Source organism: Trichomonas vaginalis, chromosome V (genome assembly GCF_026262505.1).
Source record: "Trichomonas vaginalis G3 chromosome V, whole genome shotgun sequence".
Classification (NCBI taxonomy): domain Eukaryota; phylum Parabasalia; order Trichomonadida; family Trichomonadidae; genus Trichomonas; species Trichomonas vaginalis.
This window is the reverse complement of record NC_067207.1, coordinates 10,171,451-10,187,240: the sequence shown is the minus strand read 5'-3', so window position 1 is coordinate 10,187,240 and position 15,790 is coordinate 10,171,451. Positions and strand designations below refer to the sequence as shown.

Genomic DNA, 15,790 nt, shown 5'->3' with positions numbered 1-15,790 from the left:
TTTTTTGTGAGTTATTTGTTTGAAATATGAAAGCTATAGTTATGTTTGTATGGTATAATGGTATGAAATCTATACTTTTGCAATTCTATTTAATTATTATCAAAATCAATTTTGAATAGAAATTTTTAATCAACTATTTCAAGACAATATATCCTTTAACCATTATATTTTGATACACCTAATTTGCCCATCATATCCAAGTAAAGGTCAAGTGCTCATCTGAAGCTGGCTTGACCCACATCAACCAATTTTACAACATAAAGTTCAAATAATGCATGTTTATAGTAGTACAAATGTTATGATGAAATAATCAATCAGATTCCATCGGAGGCTCAAAAAATAACCGATAATTGGGATTCAAATTTCATCGTCATAAATTCTCAAAAATTTTTGAACTATGGAGAGTGTTATCGAGAATCTCAACGAGATTATTAACTCCAAGAGACTTCTCGAGCCGAGTAAGACTATAGACACTGTTCTCATTCGATTTCAAGAAAATCTTCCGGCTACTCTCTCAGATAAACAAGTAGATATGTATGATAGATACCTAATAAAACTGTTAAATGCAAATGGAGGTGATATATCATCTAGATGTGCGATTAACATTGGAAATCATCTTTCAGAGATATACGAAAGAAGAAAATTACCAAAATTTTTCAATTTATTGCAAAGACTCAATGAAAAACCAACTCAATCTGTTATATATGCTATAGGTAAGGTTATTGAGCGTGTTGGTGCCCATTCTAAGTCAGCTTTACCAGCAATTATCGACAAATTACTCGGGATGCGTCAAAGTCTCCATGTAGCAGCATGCTACGCTCTTAAATGCATCATAGACGTCAGCCCTGAATCTGTTACTAAGAATGCCGACAAAATATTCAAATTTGCCAGCTCATATATCAATGAAATAGATGAAGCGTCACAACTTCTTGCGAATCAACTCATTCGAGCTGTAGTCACATACGAGGTCGTGAATATCCGCAAAATACGTAAAGTTCTCCAGCAGGCGATGTTTGTTGCTCGATCTACTTTTGTTGTTGAAATAGCAGCGTCATCGGCCGGTGCAACAGCGCAAAGGATTCTTGCTCCCATTGACAAAATCAACGATAAAAAGCTACAGCAAAAGACGTGGAAAGATACTTTTGATTTTCTCTCAGATTTCAAAGAGAACTTCGACAGTGTCTTCAAATATTTCTTAGATTTACTCGAACCTGCATTCGTTTACAACAACGCAAAGGCTCTTTTTGAGTTTGCTTTGTCAGTAAATCCACAATCAATGGCAAAGGTCAATGAATTCTTCGGAAAAGACGTACGATCGGAACTATTCAGAACTCTCGTTACTCACGCCGCTCCAAACATTACTTATCTCAAAGCGGCTTCATTTGATGAAGATTCGACCAGAGAAACCGCTGGTATCGGCGTATCGATGCTTTTATCCACAAATATTGAGGAAAGAAACTCCGCTTGCTCTTTCTTCGTTCTTTTGGCCAAGAAATATCCTGAAATTGCCCTTGAGAACCTCCAGGCCGGCGCGCAGTTCCTTTCTGCACCTCCATCGAAGGGAGACAACCTTGCTCTTCAATACAACAACATGGCTGAGCTTTGCGCAATTATTTTATCTGTCATTGAAGACAGAGAAGCCGCAGTTAAGAAAGTCGAGCCATATATCAAGAGATATGTCGAGTTCCAGTCGAAGAGAGTCAAAAACGCCGCAATCGCCGCTCCATTATTAATAATTTGCGGATGCATGCCCGAATTTGAGTTTTCGAACGATGGAAGTGCGTTTATTGACCATTTCAACAATCTTCTGAAGAACGATCTCCACAACGAACACAAATCCAACGTTGTCGGATCAAGATATTGCGAAACTGCACTTTTTTACTTAGTTACACACGATCACCACCAAGCAGAAGCCATAACACGTAGTTGCTTACCATATTTGAGTAGAATGACACCAGCAGGTCGATTGTTTTTACTCAAATTATGTTCGAAATTCAAGATTCAGTCAGCATTTGACATTTTCTACAAACTTGTCAATGCCAACTGTATTACCAGACCATATGCATTACATCTTATGTCTCCAATGTACACTCCGAAAGATTATTTCACTCCAAGAAAGGGAATTGCTCCAAATATCGGTTCTCTTTTATTTGTTCCCGACGAAATCGTGTTCGGACAAGCCATTATTGAGACATTACCCGAAGCATTCAAGAATTTGTCACTTGAAGACAGAAAGATCAAATTAGAACAACTAATTGATGAAAAAGTGAAACATCCAATGTACGCCATCCTTCTCCAGCTTTACAAAACATGTCCAAACGACATGCCAGAGGATTTCCACAACCACATGTTGAAAGAACTCTTTGTAAAGCACATAACCATCGAAGAAAGTCAAATTTTGTCAGAATGTATAGCTTTACATGTCAAACAGTTTCTTGACAGTTTCAAAGAAGTCTCGCAGTATTTAGACAGGCGTAATTCATATAGTTTATGTTTCTTAGTTGCTTCGATTTCGAAACATGTTACATTAAGTGATTCCGTGATTACTTTATTTTTGTATTCTATGCAAGTTGCTATAAAAGATCCAAATTTATACACATACGCATTACACGCTTTGTGTGAGATCTACGAGACATTAAGTCAGCAACTTGCAGCGATGATGGTAGGAGATGCACAATGCCAAGTCATTTTGAAATGCATGTATTCGATGCCAACAGCAGATCCGCATTCATTGATGTTGATTGAAAGATGTGTTGAACGATTAGTTCCTATTTTATTACCTTTCTTGTCTAGCGAATCTACTTTTGAATTATTGTTTTTAGTTATACAGTGTTTTAGGAATACTCCTGTTCCTTTCGCTTCTGAGTTCTTCCATTTGGTTCTCAGAGCGAGTTTGGCTTTTTCGCCAAGATTGTTATCGAAATTCACCTTGAAATTTCCTCCAAAGAATTCAAGTGCAGAACTGAAATTAAGTGTTTGTGGAGCGATGTCTGATGCTTCACACATTTCTCCTTTAAGTGATGAAAACTTTGATTTGATTCCAAGTGTTTTAATCTTGTTGCAAAGAACGAAAGATCAAAGAGCATCACAATTCGTTGTTTCTTTAGCGAGATCAACAAGTGAAAGTAGAATGTCTGATTGGCTTTCTCTCTCAAAAACAGTGTTATCAAGTAATAAAATGCCTGAATTTGGTTCTGCGACTGTTCAACCGAACACAAAAGTTAAAGCATGTGCATTAGATTTCACGAGATCTTTGTTACCTGCTTTGGCTAAACAAAAAGAACTAAAAACAGAGTGTTTGGATGATATGATGACATCAACAATTCGTGCAGTTGAAACACATAAAATAGAACTCCACGAAATTGCTTATCAAACATTATCCGATGTAATAACTAATTTCTCACAAAGAACAACAGATAATTGTCCTATTTTAGAATTGTATGAATCACAGTTTTCTATTGCATGCAAACATGCATTTCCTAGTTCATTAGATGTCGCTGCAAACTTCATCACTACATTCTTGCAGTTCCTCTTCTCATCAGAATCAAATAATTCCAGATCAGAAATTATGCATTCTGTTGTTTCTGGACTTGAAAAAGTTGGAAAGAAATCATTTGGATATTTGGACATCGCATCAAAAGTTGTTGAAATTTGTTCTACAAGACCGAATCTTGTAAAAGAATTCGGTAAATTCTTTGAATTAATTGGTGGAAACTTCAAAGAATGGTTAATAGAATGCGTAAGAATCAGAACAAACAAGAATTGTCCATGGGAACAATTATCATCATTCAGAGCACAATTTTCACATTTTTATTCAAGATTTTTGTTGAGTTGTGTTTGGTTGAGGTCTTATTCACCTCAATTAATAGATACAGAGACACTTGCTGCTTTTCTTTCATTAGAAGCAACAACAGCAAGTGAAACATGGCGTGTTTCAGCAGGTGTTTCTGCTTCAACAGCTTTACTTGAGAACTACAAACAAGATATTTCGAAAGAGATGTTGATCCATTTAATACATGTTGTTTGTGATGCTGTTTGTAGAAATACTATTTTATTGAAACCATTGACATCTAGTTTTGTAATTGCTGCATGCAAATGTAATGGTGCTTATGATAATGCATTAGGTTTATTGAATGCTGTCATAAGAGAGAAATGCGGCGCATTGGCTTTGTCAAGTGTTTTGATGCTGAAATCTCATGAAGTATTGAAATACGCTGAACAAATTTCTTCATACATTGTTCAGTCATTGAATGCGAATGAGTTTAAGTGTAATGAAGCAATCTGCGCTGCCACGATCTTGATGGATCTTTTAGATGACGAAGACATGTTTAATGACGTAATTGCGGAGTTCTTACTTGCACAAGACACTAAATTCGGATTGATTGTTTGCAGAAGAGGATTGACAAAATTCCCAGGCTGTGCAGCAGCTTCTTCTGTTGCAAGACTTTGTAAAAGAGCTATATTGGATGGAGGTATTGATTTAGCTGCTTTCTTGTTAGCAAGAAGTGATCCTATTGCTTTGGATGTTTTATCAAGAGGTGTTTTATCATCAGCAGTTGCTAAATTGGAAAAATTGGGTCCGAATTCAGCATCAAATGTCATTGATTTCATTACTTTTTGTATCAATAACATTTTCTATGATAATACATTTGATTGCACAGCAATTGTTAATGCGATATTTGATACTGTCTGCAAATGGGGTCCTTCTAAAACATACGGATTAAAAGTTACAGCAGCATTCGCGAGATTGGTAACAATGATAAATGATAATATAACTGTTGATGATATTGATGAAGATAAAATGAGAATGGCTATGTCGATTTTGAAGAAACATGACGCATTGAATTCCAAACCAAAGCCAGAACAAATCTCTTTGAAAGTGTTCTCAACAAATGTGAAGCGAAGAAATGACAATGATGGTGAATGGCAGGATTTGGATGATTCTTCTGATTTTGAATAATTTTATTTCTGTTTATTTTTTTAATATGTTTAGTTCTTATATATATATTTTAAATAAAAGTGATTTTATATATATAACTTTATATTTCTGGCATTCATATAAAGGTCGATGAAAAATTGTGCGTTTTTTTTAAAAAAAAACGCCGTTTGAGAGGAAAATTGAGAGCCCCGATCTATACTTTTTGACATTGCCAAAAACTTTGAAAGGACCAAAAAAATAGTGTTAGAAAGTATACAAATGTATACCTTCTGACGAACAGACTCTCAGAAATTGCTCAAACTGCGTTTTTTAATTTCCGTACTTTTTTTTGGGAGTCGATACGAAAAGCAGAATTTTTTTTCGTACTCCTCTCAATTTTTTTTCCAGTTTTCGTACTTTTTTACAGGGCATAGTATGTGATGTCCAATGTTTGCCTATGATCAGAACTTGTCTTTCTCGTGTTCATATTTCAATCTCTGGTCTAGACATATATCACATCAAATATCATATTTGATTATTTACAATTGTTTAGAAGATTTTACTAGTACAAGCATAATGTTTTGTGCAAAGTACAATTTCACTGTGTTAATTTATAAAACTTGATTTTTATTACATATGCAATTAGGCATCTTTTTTAAAATAGAGTTTTGAAGATAAGCATATATGATAATGATATGTAATTGTTATTGTAAGTACAATTATTGTTATAAATTTACTCAATTATCATAGATGATGAAATAAATATTTTATTATATAAAAAAGAGTGTTTATTCATTATAAATAGGGTTCCTTTAAGCAAATATTTTATTTGCAACAGGTAAACCCTATATTTGCATGTTTGAAATAATGAGATCAAATATTTGAATGCAATCAATAAATTTGCTGCAAAATTATAATCTCAAGCATGCGCTATTTTGAAGTAATAATGAATTCGAGAGCTTTTTCACCATGATCTTTCAGAAAATGAAAGAACATAGAAAAACTGCCCTTTATAGAGATGCCCTGACTTCAACAAGAGTCAGAGCCTGTATCTGTATGTCTTTCAGGGCCGAGATAAGAGGATATTGTCAATGATGTGGGTGATCTCCCCAAACTCGGCCCTGAGGATTAGCATTACAGGCTCTGACACATGTTGAGGCCAGAAATTCGGGTTTGCTGTTTATCAGGGTCGGATTCCTCTCCTGTCGCCCTAGATCAGGACGGCATTTGGGAAATCCGGCCCTGAGGACTGTAAGTGAGGCCCTGGTCTCTGCTGAGGCCAGAGCCTATGTGTGTAGGTCTTTCAGGGTCGAGTTTTGACAAGAACGTCCATCAAATGGACATTTGTGTCAAAACTCGGCCCTGAGGATTGTATTTGCAGGCTCTGACCTTTACTGGGGCCAGAGATTCGTTTGGTAAGTAACCCAGGGCCAGATTCCTCGCCTGTCGCCCGGGATCAGAGCGGCATTTGGGAAAGACGGCCCTAGGGACTGTAAGCGAAGCTCTGGCCTTTTCTGAGGCCAGAACCTGTGTATTTCTTTCTTTCAGGGCCGAGATGAGAAGAGATCGTCAATAATGTTGACGATCTCCCTCAAATTCGGCCCGGAGGATTGTATTTGCAGGCTCTGACCACTGATAAGGCCAGAGCTTCGTATGGGCACTTTCTCGGGACTGGATTCCTCTCCGGCCGCCCCGAATCATGGCGGTCTTTGAGGAAACCGGCCCCGAGGATTGTTTGCGAAGCTCTGGCATTTCCTGAGGCCAGAGCTTGTGAATTTCATTCAGAGCCAAGTTCCTCTCGGATCGAACATAATGAGGACGACCGTCGAGGAACTTGGCTCTGAGGAGGTCAATTGTGAGCTCTGGCCTCGATGAAGGCCAGAGTTTTCAAGGGAATGTTTTGATGGGATGAGTCTATTATCAGTAAGCTCGTCCCATCAAAACATTCATTTAAAAAATTGAATGAATAATTATCGTATGAATTCAAAAATTAAAAATATAAAGATGAATAAAATTATAATACATTTGAAATAGAATTAAATTATATTGAAATTGAATAAAAATTTCCAAAAAAAATTAAAAAAGTGAAAATGAATAAAAATATAAAATTTGATAAGAAAAAACGATTTGAGTTAAAAAACATATTGACAAAACATGAATATTTATGATTTAGATTAAATTGTGAATAAAATTTACTAGTTAAAAGAAGAATGAGAAAATAAAAATATATTATAAAGAAGAAACTTTAGAAAGGAGTTTACGATTGCAATATTATATGGTATAACATTGTACTCTTAACCTCCTTTCGAGAATCAAATTTCTAAAGCAAAATAGAGATATGAAAAAATAAGCTTTCATCGAAAGAGGTTTATAATTGCAATATAATATGACAGTATATTGCAATTGTAAACTCATTTCGAGAATCGAATATCGAATGTCACATTGCGGAACAAAAGTGAGAGATTCTCCCGATTTGAGTACGTACTTGCAGAGTGCCATTGCAAGACCCTGCAAATATGTACTCAGATCGGAAACTTTGTTCCCAATGTCACATTGCGGAACAAAAGTGAGAGATTCTCCCGATTTGAGTACGTAATTGCAGGGACATATAGATATAATATGCAACAAAAACATTTATCAACTTATTCACACTCATATTATTATTTTCATCCTTCAATTTTGATCATATTTCATATTTCTGAGCCAACATAGAGATCCCAGTCATAATAATAAAGAATACCAATTGTAACCATAATAAAACACAATTTTTTAAAAGATATAATTATTCAACTTCCTGTGATACGCTATTTTGATAAGATTTCGTAAATTAATGTAAAACAAGCATAGATCTATCATGAACAATCATACGATAGTAAATATGTTGCTTCCATGCTAAATTCAATTGAGATTATCTTGACATTAAACTTAGAATCCTCTCAAATTCAAGGAGATAATCACAATACAGCTATATTTTAATGCTGCTGTATAGCGGAAGCTCTATCATTATTATAAACTAATAATACCATATGAGTACGAAAACTGGAAAAAAATTGAGAGGGTGTACGAAAAAAAAAGTCTGCTTTTCCATCATGTAAACCTCGATGTCACTTTTGCGGCCTCGCTCCGCTCGGCCGCAAAAGTGACATCGAGGTTTACATGGATGGGTTCTATATATATACAGCTTGACCGGTAGAAAAGCGGATCGATTTTTATCAATAATTGGACATTCTATTTTTAATAAAATAAACATATATTTATATGGGAAATTAGGGAGATCTGAAACTCAAAAATTATTTTTGAATTTTAATATGATGAATGTAATTGTGATAATATGTACATTACAAATAAAATATTAATTCGGAACAACGATGAGATGTGATAAATTTGATTCTCTCAAAAATCAATTTTGGAGTTTTAATATTAATTTGTATCTTATATGCATATAGGATATATAATAATTTTAAAACATCAAAAAGTGACAATTTGCGGTTAGAAAAAGTCATCAAAACACTTTTTAATGATTTGATTTAACATATGCATAGACCATCTCTTTGATATTTAACTTCAATTTCCCGAAATGAAAAGGATTTGAACAAAAACAATTATTTTACGATCATTTTTTGTAAATTTTTTAAATTGAGACTGACATCTCTAAAATCATCTAAAAAATCCAAATATCAAATAAAATAATATCATTAAAATTCCTCTCAATTTAAAAAATTTTTATAAATTGAGACTTCAATATCTAAAATCTTCTAAAAAATCCATATATCACAAAAAATCACGATATTATTTTTATTCTCAATTTCAAAAATTTTTTTGTACTGACTTTCTTTTTGCATAATAGCATGGCAGAAATTTGAAACGAAGTTTCAAATTTCTCAATCTTGCATTCTGGGCACTTACGTGCCCAGAATGCTAAAAGGCGCGTAGCGCCGTCTCTGAATATCAAATTTATTATAATTTATGAAATTTCAAATAAAATTTATGAAATTTCAAATAAAATCGATCTGTTATAACACACTGGTGCATGACAGCCTTGTCATTTAATTCTATCAGCGCGAAGCGCCGATAGAATTAAGACAGTATATATATTAAGGATGTTACAAAGACTTTGCGGATATTTATTCTGCAATAAATTAGATTCTTATTTTTATATTTTTTATGACTTATTTTTGATAGTTTTCGTTCAGAAATTTTAATCATATTTTAAGTAAACATATATTAGTATTCTTCATTATTTGGTTGGCGCAAAGCGCCAACCAAATAGTGAATAATTCAATTTTTCAAAAAATTATTTAATTTGGCCGAAGGTGGCGTGCTTGCCCGAAGGGCAAGCGAAGCCACCTGAGGTCCCAAATTATATTTGATCAAATATATATCTTCACACTGCAGATCAATAAATCACATGATATGCTTGTCATATCGTTTCTTTTTTTGGCGACCTTACAAATGTGAAGAGAAAAAAAATATAATGCACGTATTATATCTCATCAGATTGTTTGAGAGATCACATTTATAAAAAAACTACGCTAAAATTATATATATGGCTCTTTATTTTCTTGAATTAAATGAAGAAAAAGCAATATTCTTATGATATGTTCTTAATAAAATATAATTATTTGATTAGATTACTTTTCCCAAACGGAGTTTAGAAAATCTCGAGTAGGGGTAATTTTAGCTAAAAGTGACACACTTGTAAAAAGTGACACACCCGTGAAGGGTGTGATGACCGATCGGTAATTTCGACAGTTTAGAATTTAAAATTTTTTATGGAACTGTTGCGAGTTTCATAAAGAATTTAAGGAATATAAGCAAAGATTTGAATCAAAATCTTAGACCTAAGCCGCTCGATTCGCTCGCGGCTTCCGCGAATTACAGATCAGCAAAGATTTGAATCAAAATCTTCGAACTAAGCCGATCGCTTCGCTCGCGGCTTTCTTTATTATTTTAAATTTGCATATTTCCATCAAAAGTTCATAAGGTAAAAAATTTCGTTTATTTTTACTAAGAAAAAAAAGGTTTTTGATAATAAATTTATTTTATTTCGAAAAAGTAGCAATAATCGTAAAAGGGTATTGATAGGCTTGCTAAAGTAACTAATTTTAGCTGTCAAATACTTTTGTATTTTGAAGTAAATTAGTATAAATTTGTTTTTACTTTTATTTCGAAAAAGTAACAATAATCGTAAAAGGGTATTGATAGGCTTGCTAAAGTAACTAATTTTAGCTGTCAAATACTTTTGTATTTTGAAGTAAATTAGTATAAATTTGTTTTTACTTTTATTTCGAAAAAGTAACAATAATCGTAAAAGGGTATTGATAGGCTTGCTAAAGTAACTAATTTTAGCTGTCAAATACTTTTGTATTTTGAAGTAAATTAGTATAAATTTGATATTATTTTAACTCCCTTTGAAAACCTCAATTTTCCATACAGAGGGAACGGGAATAGCATCCAATATTCCCTGAGAATGGTTGCGCATTCTCAGTTCCCTCTATATTTCGAACGAAGCTCTCATCGGTCTTTTTTTTTAATACTAAACGTTTTTTTCCCCTGTCACTTTTAGCTAAAATTTGGGTTTGCCAGAAAATCTCTTACCTTACCATATGATTCTAAGAGTGCAGTATTTCCGTTATTATTCTTTGCATCTTTATTAACATCAACAGCGATGAGATATTTAACAACATCAAGTTTATTAAACCTTGATGCTATAATGAGTGGAGTATTTCCATTTTTATCCTTTGCTTCTTTATTAGCTTTAATGGAAATGAAAAATTTAACAATTTCAAGATGACCATGTCTTGATGCTTCAAAGAGTGAAGTTTCATCAGCAATAGTCTTTGCTTCTTTATTAACTCCTGACGAGATAAGATATTTCACAACTTCAAGATGACCGTTTCTTGAGGCATAAATGAGTGGAGTAAATCCATAATCAGACTTTGCTTCTTTATCTGCCTTAACTGAGATAAGATATTTAACAGCTTCAAGATGACCATTAGCTGATGCATACATGAGTGGAGTATCCCCACTAAAACTCCTTGTTTCTTTATCGCAGTTGCTTTCGATGAGAGATTTGATAAGTCTAAGATTTCCTTTTTCACTTGCAAAATGAAGAACATTTCTTTCATCATCTGTTGTCTTTTTCCAAAGTCCTTCTTCACAAGCTTTTGACATAATTTGGTGATTTCCTTTTGAAGAAAGATCATCGAGGTATTTGTAAACACTATCAAAATCACCGGATCTTTTAAGTTCAGAGATTTTGGTCAAAAATTCTCTTGGGAAGTTGTAATTTTCATTGGAAGAATTTTGTGGTTGATTTTGTAAAGTTTTTATTTCTGCTTGAAGTTTTTTGATTTCTTCTGTAAAATCACGAAATTCTTTGTCTTTTTGTTTAATAAAATCAACGATTCCACCAAATATATTGAATTTCATGTACTTTTTGACAGATTTAAGAATCGAAACAACTTCTTCGAAGTTTTGGATAGTAACATTGACATTTCGTGTACATGTATATAATTTACTTGCGTTAATAGTTGGATGGGACTGCTTGAGAAGAGAAACGTACTCATCAGCCGTCAAATGTGAATATTTCATGATTGCTTTGATATCTTCTATTTCGAATGTATCGAAAAAGTTTTCGTTTTTAATATAATCACCGATATGAGCAGCAATATATTCGAAATTCAGATCCATGACCGAATTCTCTTTTTTTGAAAAGTCGTAACTTTACAAAAAAATCGGAAATTTATTAAAATCGAAATTTAGATTAGTAAATGATATCATTATTAAATATGTTATTAAAATATATCAATCAAATTTCATTTCAACATATTTTTTGATGAAAATATAAATTTGTAAGCTATGAATTAGGAACTTCTACGCGTAAATTGTGAATTATCCCTTTGCTATATCCAATTTAACATAGAATATACCAAATATAACACAAGGTCAATTATATTCGGGCTTTTTCTAATTGGAATAAATTAGAAATCTCTTTATTTTCTTGAATTAGATGAAGAGGGAAAGAACTTTTGATTAGATTACTTTGCTTTAACAAATTTTAGATATTTTATTACGTTAACACTTGCAAGTGAGCGTGCAGTGCTTCCATCATTAGTCGTTGCTTGTTTATTAGCTCCAATAGAGATAAGATATTTAACAACTTCAAGATGACCACAAACTGATGCATGAATAAGTGGAGTCCATCCATCATTATCTTTTGCTTCTTTATTAGCACCTATAGAGATAAGATACTTAATAATATCTAGATTATCATGATATGTTGCACGAATAAGTGGAGTCCATCCATCATCATCTTTTGCTTCTTTATTAGCACCAATAGAGATAAGATATTTAATAACATCTAGATTATTCCGTTTTGTTGCATGAATAAGTGGAGTCCATCCATCATTATCTTTTGCTTCTTTATTAGCACCAACAGAGATAAGATACTTAATAATATCTAGATTATCATGATGTGAAGCATAAATGAGTGGAGTCCATCCATATTTATCCTTTGCTTCTTTATCAGCTCCAGCAGAAATAAGATATTTAATAACTTAAAGATGACCTTTTTCTGATGCAAAAATGAGTGGTGTATATCCATAATTAGCCTTTGATTCTTTATCGCAGTTGCTTTCGATGAGAGATTTGATAAGTCTAAGATTTCCTTTTTCACTTGCAAAATGAAGAACATTTCTTTCATCATCTGTTGTCTTTTTCCAAAGTCCTTCTTCACAAGCTTTTGACATAATTTGGTGATTTCCTTTTGAAGAAAGATCATCGAGGTATTTGTAAACACTATCAAAATCACTGGATCTTTTAAGTCTGGTTAAAATATCTTGCGGATTGTTGTCATTTTCATTAATTCGAGTAACTGTAGTTTCTTTGGCAGAATTTTTGTGGTTGATTTTGTAAAGTTTTTATTTCTGCTTGAAGTTTTTTGATTTCTTCTGTAAAATCACGAAATTCTTTGTCTTTTTGTTTAATAAAATCAACGATTCCACCAAATATATTGAATTTCATGTACTTTTTGACAGATTTAAGAATCGAAACAACTTCTTCGAAGTTTTGGATAGTAACATTGACATTTCGTGTACATGTATATAATTTACTTGCGTTAATAGTTGGATGGGACTGCTTGAGAAGAGAAACGTACTCATCAGCCGTCAAATGTGAATATTTCATGATTGCTTTGATATCTTCTATTTCGAATGTATCGAAAAAGTTTTCGTTTTTAATATAATCACCGATATGAGCAGCAATATATTCGAAATTCAGATCCATTGCCTGATTTGCTTTTTTTGAAATTTAACAGTGTAATGTAACAATCTTTTATGAAGAAATTGTGATATTATAATATGATAGTTTGTCAAAAATAGCAAAAAAATATATTGTTAAATTTAAAACTGCATTATTTTCTTATAAAAAACAAAAGAATTGTTATTTTTAACGAGTATCATTACATAATTTGTTATTAAAATCGAAAATTATTTTGTTACATTTTTAGAAGGGAGGAAAAAAACGAGCAAAATTTACAAAATAGATATGAGTAAGACTAGAACACGCAATTCTTATTCATCTGGATATACAATGGTTGATATCCTTGGCAACGAAGATCTATTTCCTGATGAAGGATATGAATTTCCTCCTCATCCACCAAAACAGTCAACAAGAGATCGCTATGTTTCAGTAGATTTCCCACTTAATACGACAATCAACACAACAGCTATTCTTACTCAAAAACCATTAGAGCCACCACAGCCCTTTATTGATAAGCCAGTTCCAAAGGTAAAAGACCATCGCAGGCGTCTTATTTATGAGACAACAATCTCAGGTCTTAAAAAGCAGATAGAGTACAACACACTTCTCAAGGAATACAACCGTGAGAAGCGTGAACAAGAAAAGGAACAAGAAGCTTATCAATTAAAGATCGCAAGAGAAGCTGTTCAAAAGGAAGAAGAACGTCATCTCGGTGACAAAGCAAAGCTTCGTGAGAACTACGAGGAGCAGATCCGTGCTCATAAAGCAGAGCAAGAGAAGCTTCGCCAAGAAGAATTACAAGAAGTTGAGAACATGAAGAAGGCCAATGAGAGCGAACGCCTCAAAGATCTTCTCAAGGAAGAGAAAGATAAAGCTGTACGTCAAACATTCCGCGAAGAATTCCTGAAAAGAAATCAAATGCTTCAAGAAATGAAAGCAACACGTCATCAACGCCAGAAAGAGGAAGAAAAGGAAATACAGCGCCAAGCAGCAAGCATGGCAGAGATTGAAGAAGCCAGAGCAAAGCGCGAAGAAGAAGTCAGATTAGAAAAAACTCGTAGACGCGCTATTGTCGTTGAAATGCAAGCCAAAGCACTTGCTCAGCAGAAGCAGAAGATAGATGACTTCCAGGAGAAGGCAGAAAGCCAAGCAGCTCTAAATGGAGAAAAAGAACGTCAAGAAATGGAACAAAGGAAGGTCAAACAAGCAGAAGAGAGAAAGAAAGAGTGGCAGAACCTCGCAAAAGAGAACGCTGCTAAGAATAAACTCAAAACAAAGAGACCTTTCCCAGCAAGAATCGATGATTTCGACGAAGAAAAATTCAACGAAGAACAAGCGAAAAGAGAAAGAGAATACTACAAGACAGTGCAGATGAAACAAGCTGCAGATAGAAAACAGCGCGAAAAAGAAGAAATTGAAATGGATATCGAAATGGAAAAGAAGAATTTAGAAATGACTACTACGCAGTTCAACCAGAGCTTAAAGAAGCTCCAGGACAGTGTTCCTGCTGAACTCGGAATCAAAGTTCCTCAATACAAACCTTCACTTAAGATTACAGGTATGGTGTAAGATTGTTTTTGTTGTTTTGTAATTGTTTGTTTATAATTTTTGCATTTCTGTCCTTATTTTAGATATTGAATATCTTGATTTTGGTTTTATTATTTATTTTGAATAAAGTTTTATCATATAATCTAATGTAAATTATTTTGTTACATGATGTCATGAAAAAATGATGATTTGAAGAGAAAATGTTTTGGAATTTTGTGTTTTTTTCTTCAGTAGAGTCAATATTCAACTAAAAACTCTATTATGTACAATATACTTACTTCAATGATGCTTTGATTCTGATTCATGTATCAATTAATTCACCACAAATACAAAAAACAATGAATCATGCATCAATTAAGAGTGCATTCATTACTTTTTGATATAACATGGTCACAGCATAATTCAAGGTATGAAAATTCATCTTGGGATTCTGGAAATAAATCATATTTGAGTTATCTATCTTTACCATAATGATTCACTTTCAATAATTACCAAGGATTCTTTGATCCAGATATTAATTCAATGGAGCAGTTGATATTTATAACTATTCTTATAATAATTTGTCAATTCTTAGTTAAATGTTAAGTGCTTTCTCTACATCAGTTTGAGGTAAATTTAGGAATATGGCTGACATTTAGCCAATTTGAAGTTTACAATTTGAGATGGAGAAGATTTTTCTTCATACAGGATCCTTAATTAAAGGTTTCAAGATATAAATAAAAGAATATTTTTAATTAAAAGCTTAACTAAACAAATAAAAATTATTAATTTGTTTCAATAATTCTTAATAATGTATCTTCTAATTGTTCCACAGTAAAAGTATATCTTTCAATACCCAATTTCTCTTCATTATCATCCAAATAAGTTAATAAATCCGAAATATCGCTAGTAACAGGCACCATGACTGTATCTTCTCTTTCTTCATTCAAAACAGCTTCAGGAGCGAATTTCTTGATTTCTTCAAATATATTTGGCATTTTTTCTGGATCACAAACAAAGCTTATATTATAACCACATTTGAATTTGTTTCTTAATTCAGTAGAAGTACCAATGAAAGGCACT

The 15,790-nt window shown here is 33.0% G+C and overlaps 5 protein-coding genes across 5 annotated transcripts, besides 3 other annotated features; 2 read left to right on the top strand and 3 right to left on the bottom strand.

Annotated features, from left to right (window-relative positions):
* Window positions 1-283: 283 nt before the first annotated feature.
* Window positions 284-5,032, top strand: TVAGG3_0310730 (armadillo (ARM) repeat-containing protein family; the record flags this gene model as incomplete). The annotated part of the gene is made up of 1 exon (XM_001310955.1): window positions 398-4,960. One exon carries the CDS (start codon window positions 398-400, stop codon window positions 4,958-4,960), a length of 4,563 nt encoding a protein of 1,520 aa, XP_001310956.1.
* A 4,549-nt stretch (window positions 5,033-9,581) lies between these two features.
* Window positions 9,582-9,611: a terminal%2Cinverted (terminal inverted repeat of MuDR-3_TvMULE3 transposon ID:TVAGG3_0310720).
* Window positions 9,582-10,502: a mobile genetic element.
* Window positions 10,473-10,502: a terminal%2Cinverted (terminal inverted repeat of MuDR-3_TvMULE3 transposon ID:TVAGG3_0310720).
* A 1,975-nt stretch (window positions 10,503-12,477) lies between these two features.
* TVAGG3_0310710 (protein ubiquitination) lies at window positions 12,478-12,669 on the bottom strand (the record flags this gene model as incomplete). The annotated part of the gene is made up of 1 exon (XM_001310957.1): window positions 12,478-12,669. The coding sequence occupies one exon, from the start codon at window positions 12,667-12,669 to the stop codon at window positions 12,478-12,480; it is 192 nt and encodes a 63-aa protein (XP_001310958.1).
* Window positions 12,670-12,781: 112 nt separating this feature from the next.
* On the bottom strand, window positions 12,782-13,204 carry TVAGG3_0310700 (spectrin binding; the record flags this gene model as incomplete). The annotated part of the gene is made up of 1 exon (XM_001310958.1): window positions 12,782-13,204. One exon carries the CDS (start codon window positions 13,202-13,204, stop codon window positions 12,782-12,784), a length of 423 nt encoding a protein of 140 aa, XP_001310959.1.
* Window positions 13,205-13,435: 231 nt separating this feature from the next.
* On the top strand, window positions 13,436-14,875 carry TVAGG3_0310690 (uncharacterized protein; the record flags this gene model as incomplete). Its single annotated transcript, XM_001310959.1, has 1 exon — window positions 13,466-14,749. The coding sequence occupies one exon, from the start codon at window positions 13,466-13,468 to the stop codon at window positions 14,747-14,749; it is 1,284 nt and encodes a 427-aa protein (XP_001310960.1).
* Window positions 14,876-15,492: 617 nt separating this feature from the next.
* TVAGG3_0310680 (ATPase activity, coupled to transmembrane movement of substances) lies at window positions 15,493-15,705 on the bottom strand (the record flags this gene model as incomplete). The annotated part of the gene is made up of 1 exon (XM_001310960.1): window positions 15,493-15,705. The coding sequence occupies one exon, from the start codon at window positions 15,703-15,705 to the stop codon at window positions 15,493-15,495; it is 213 nt and encodes a 70-aa protein (XP_001310961.1).
* Window positions 15,706-15,790: the final 85 nt, after the last annotated feature.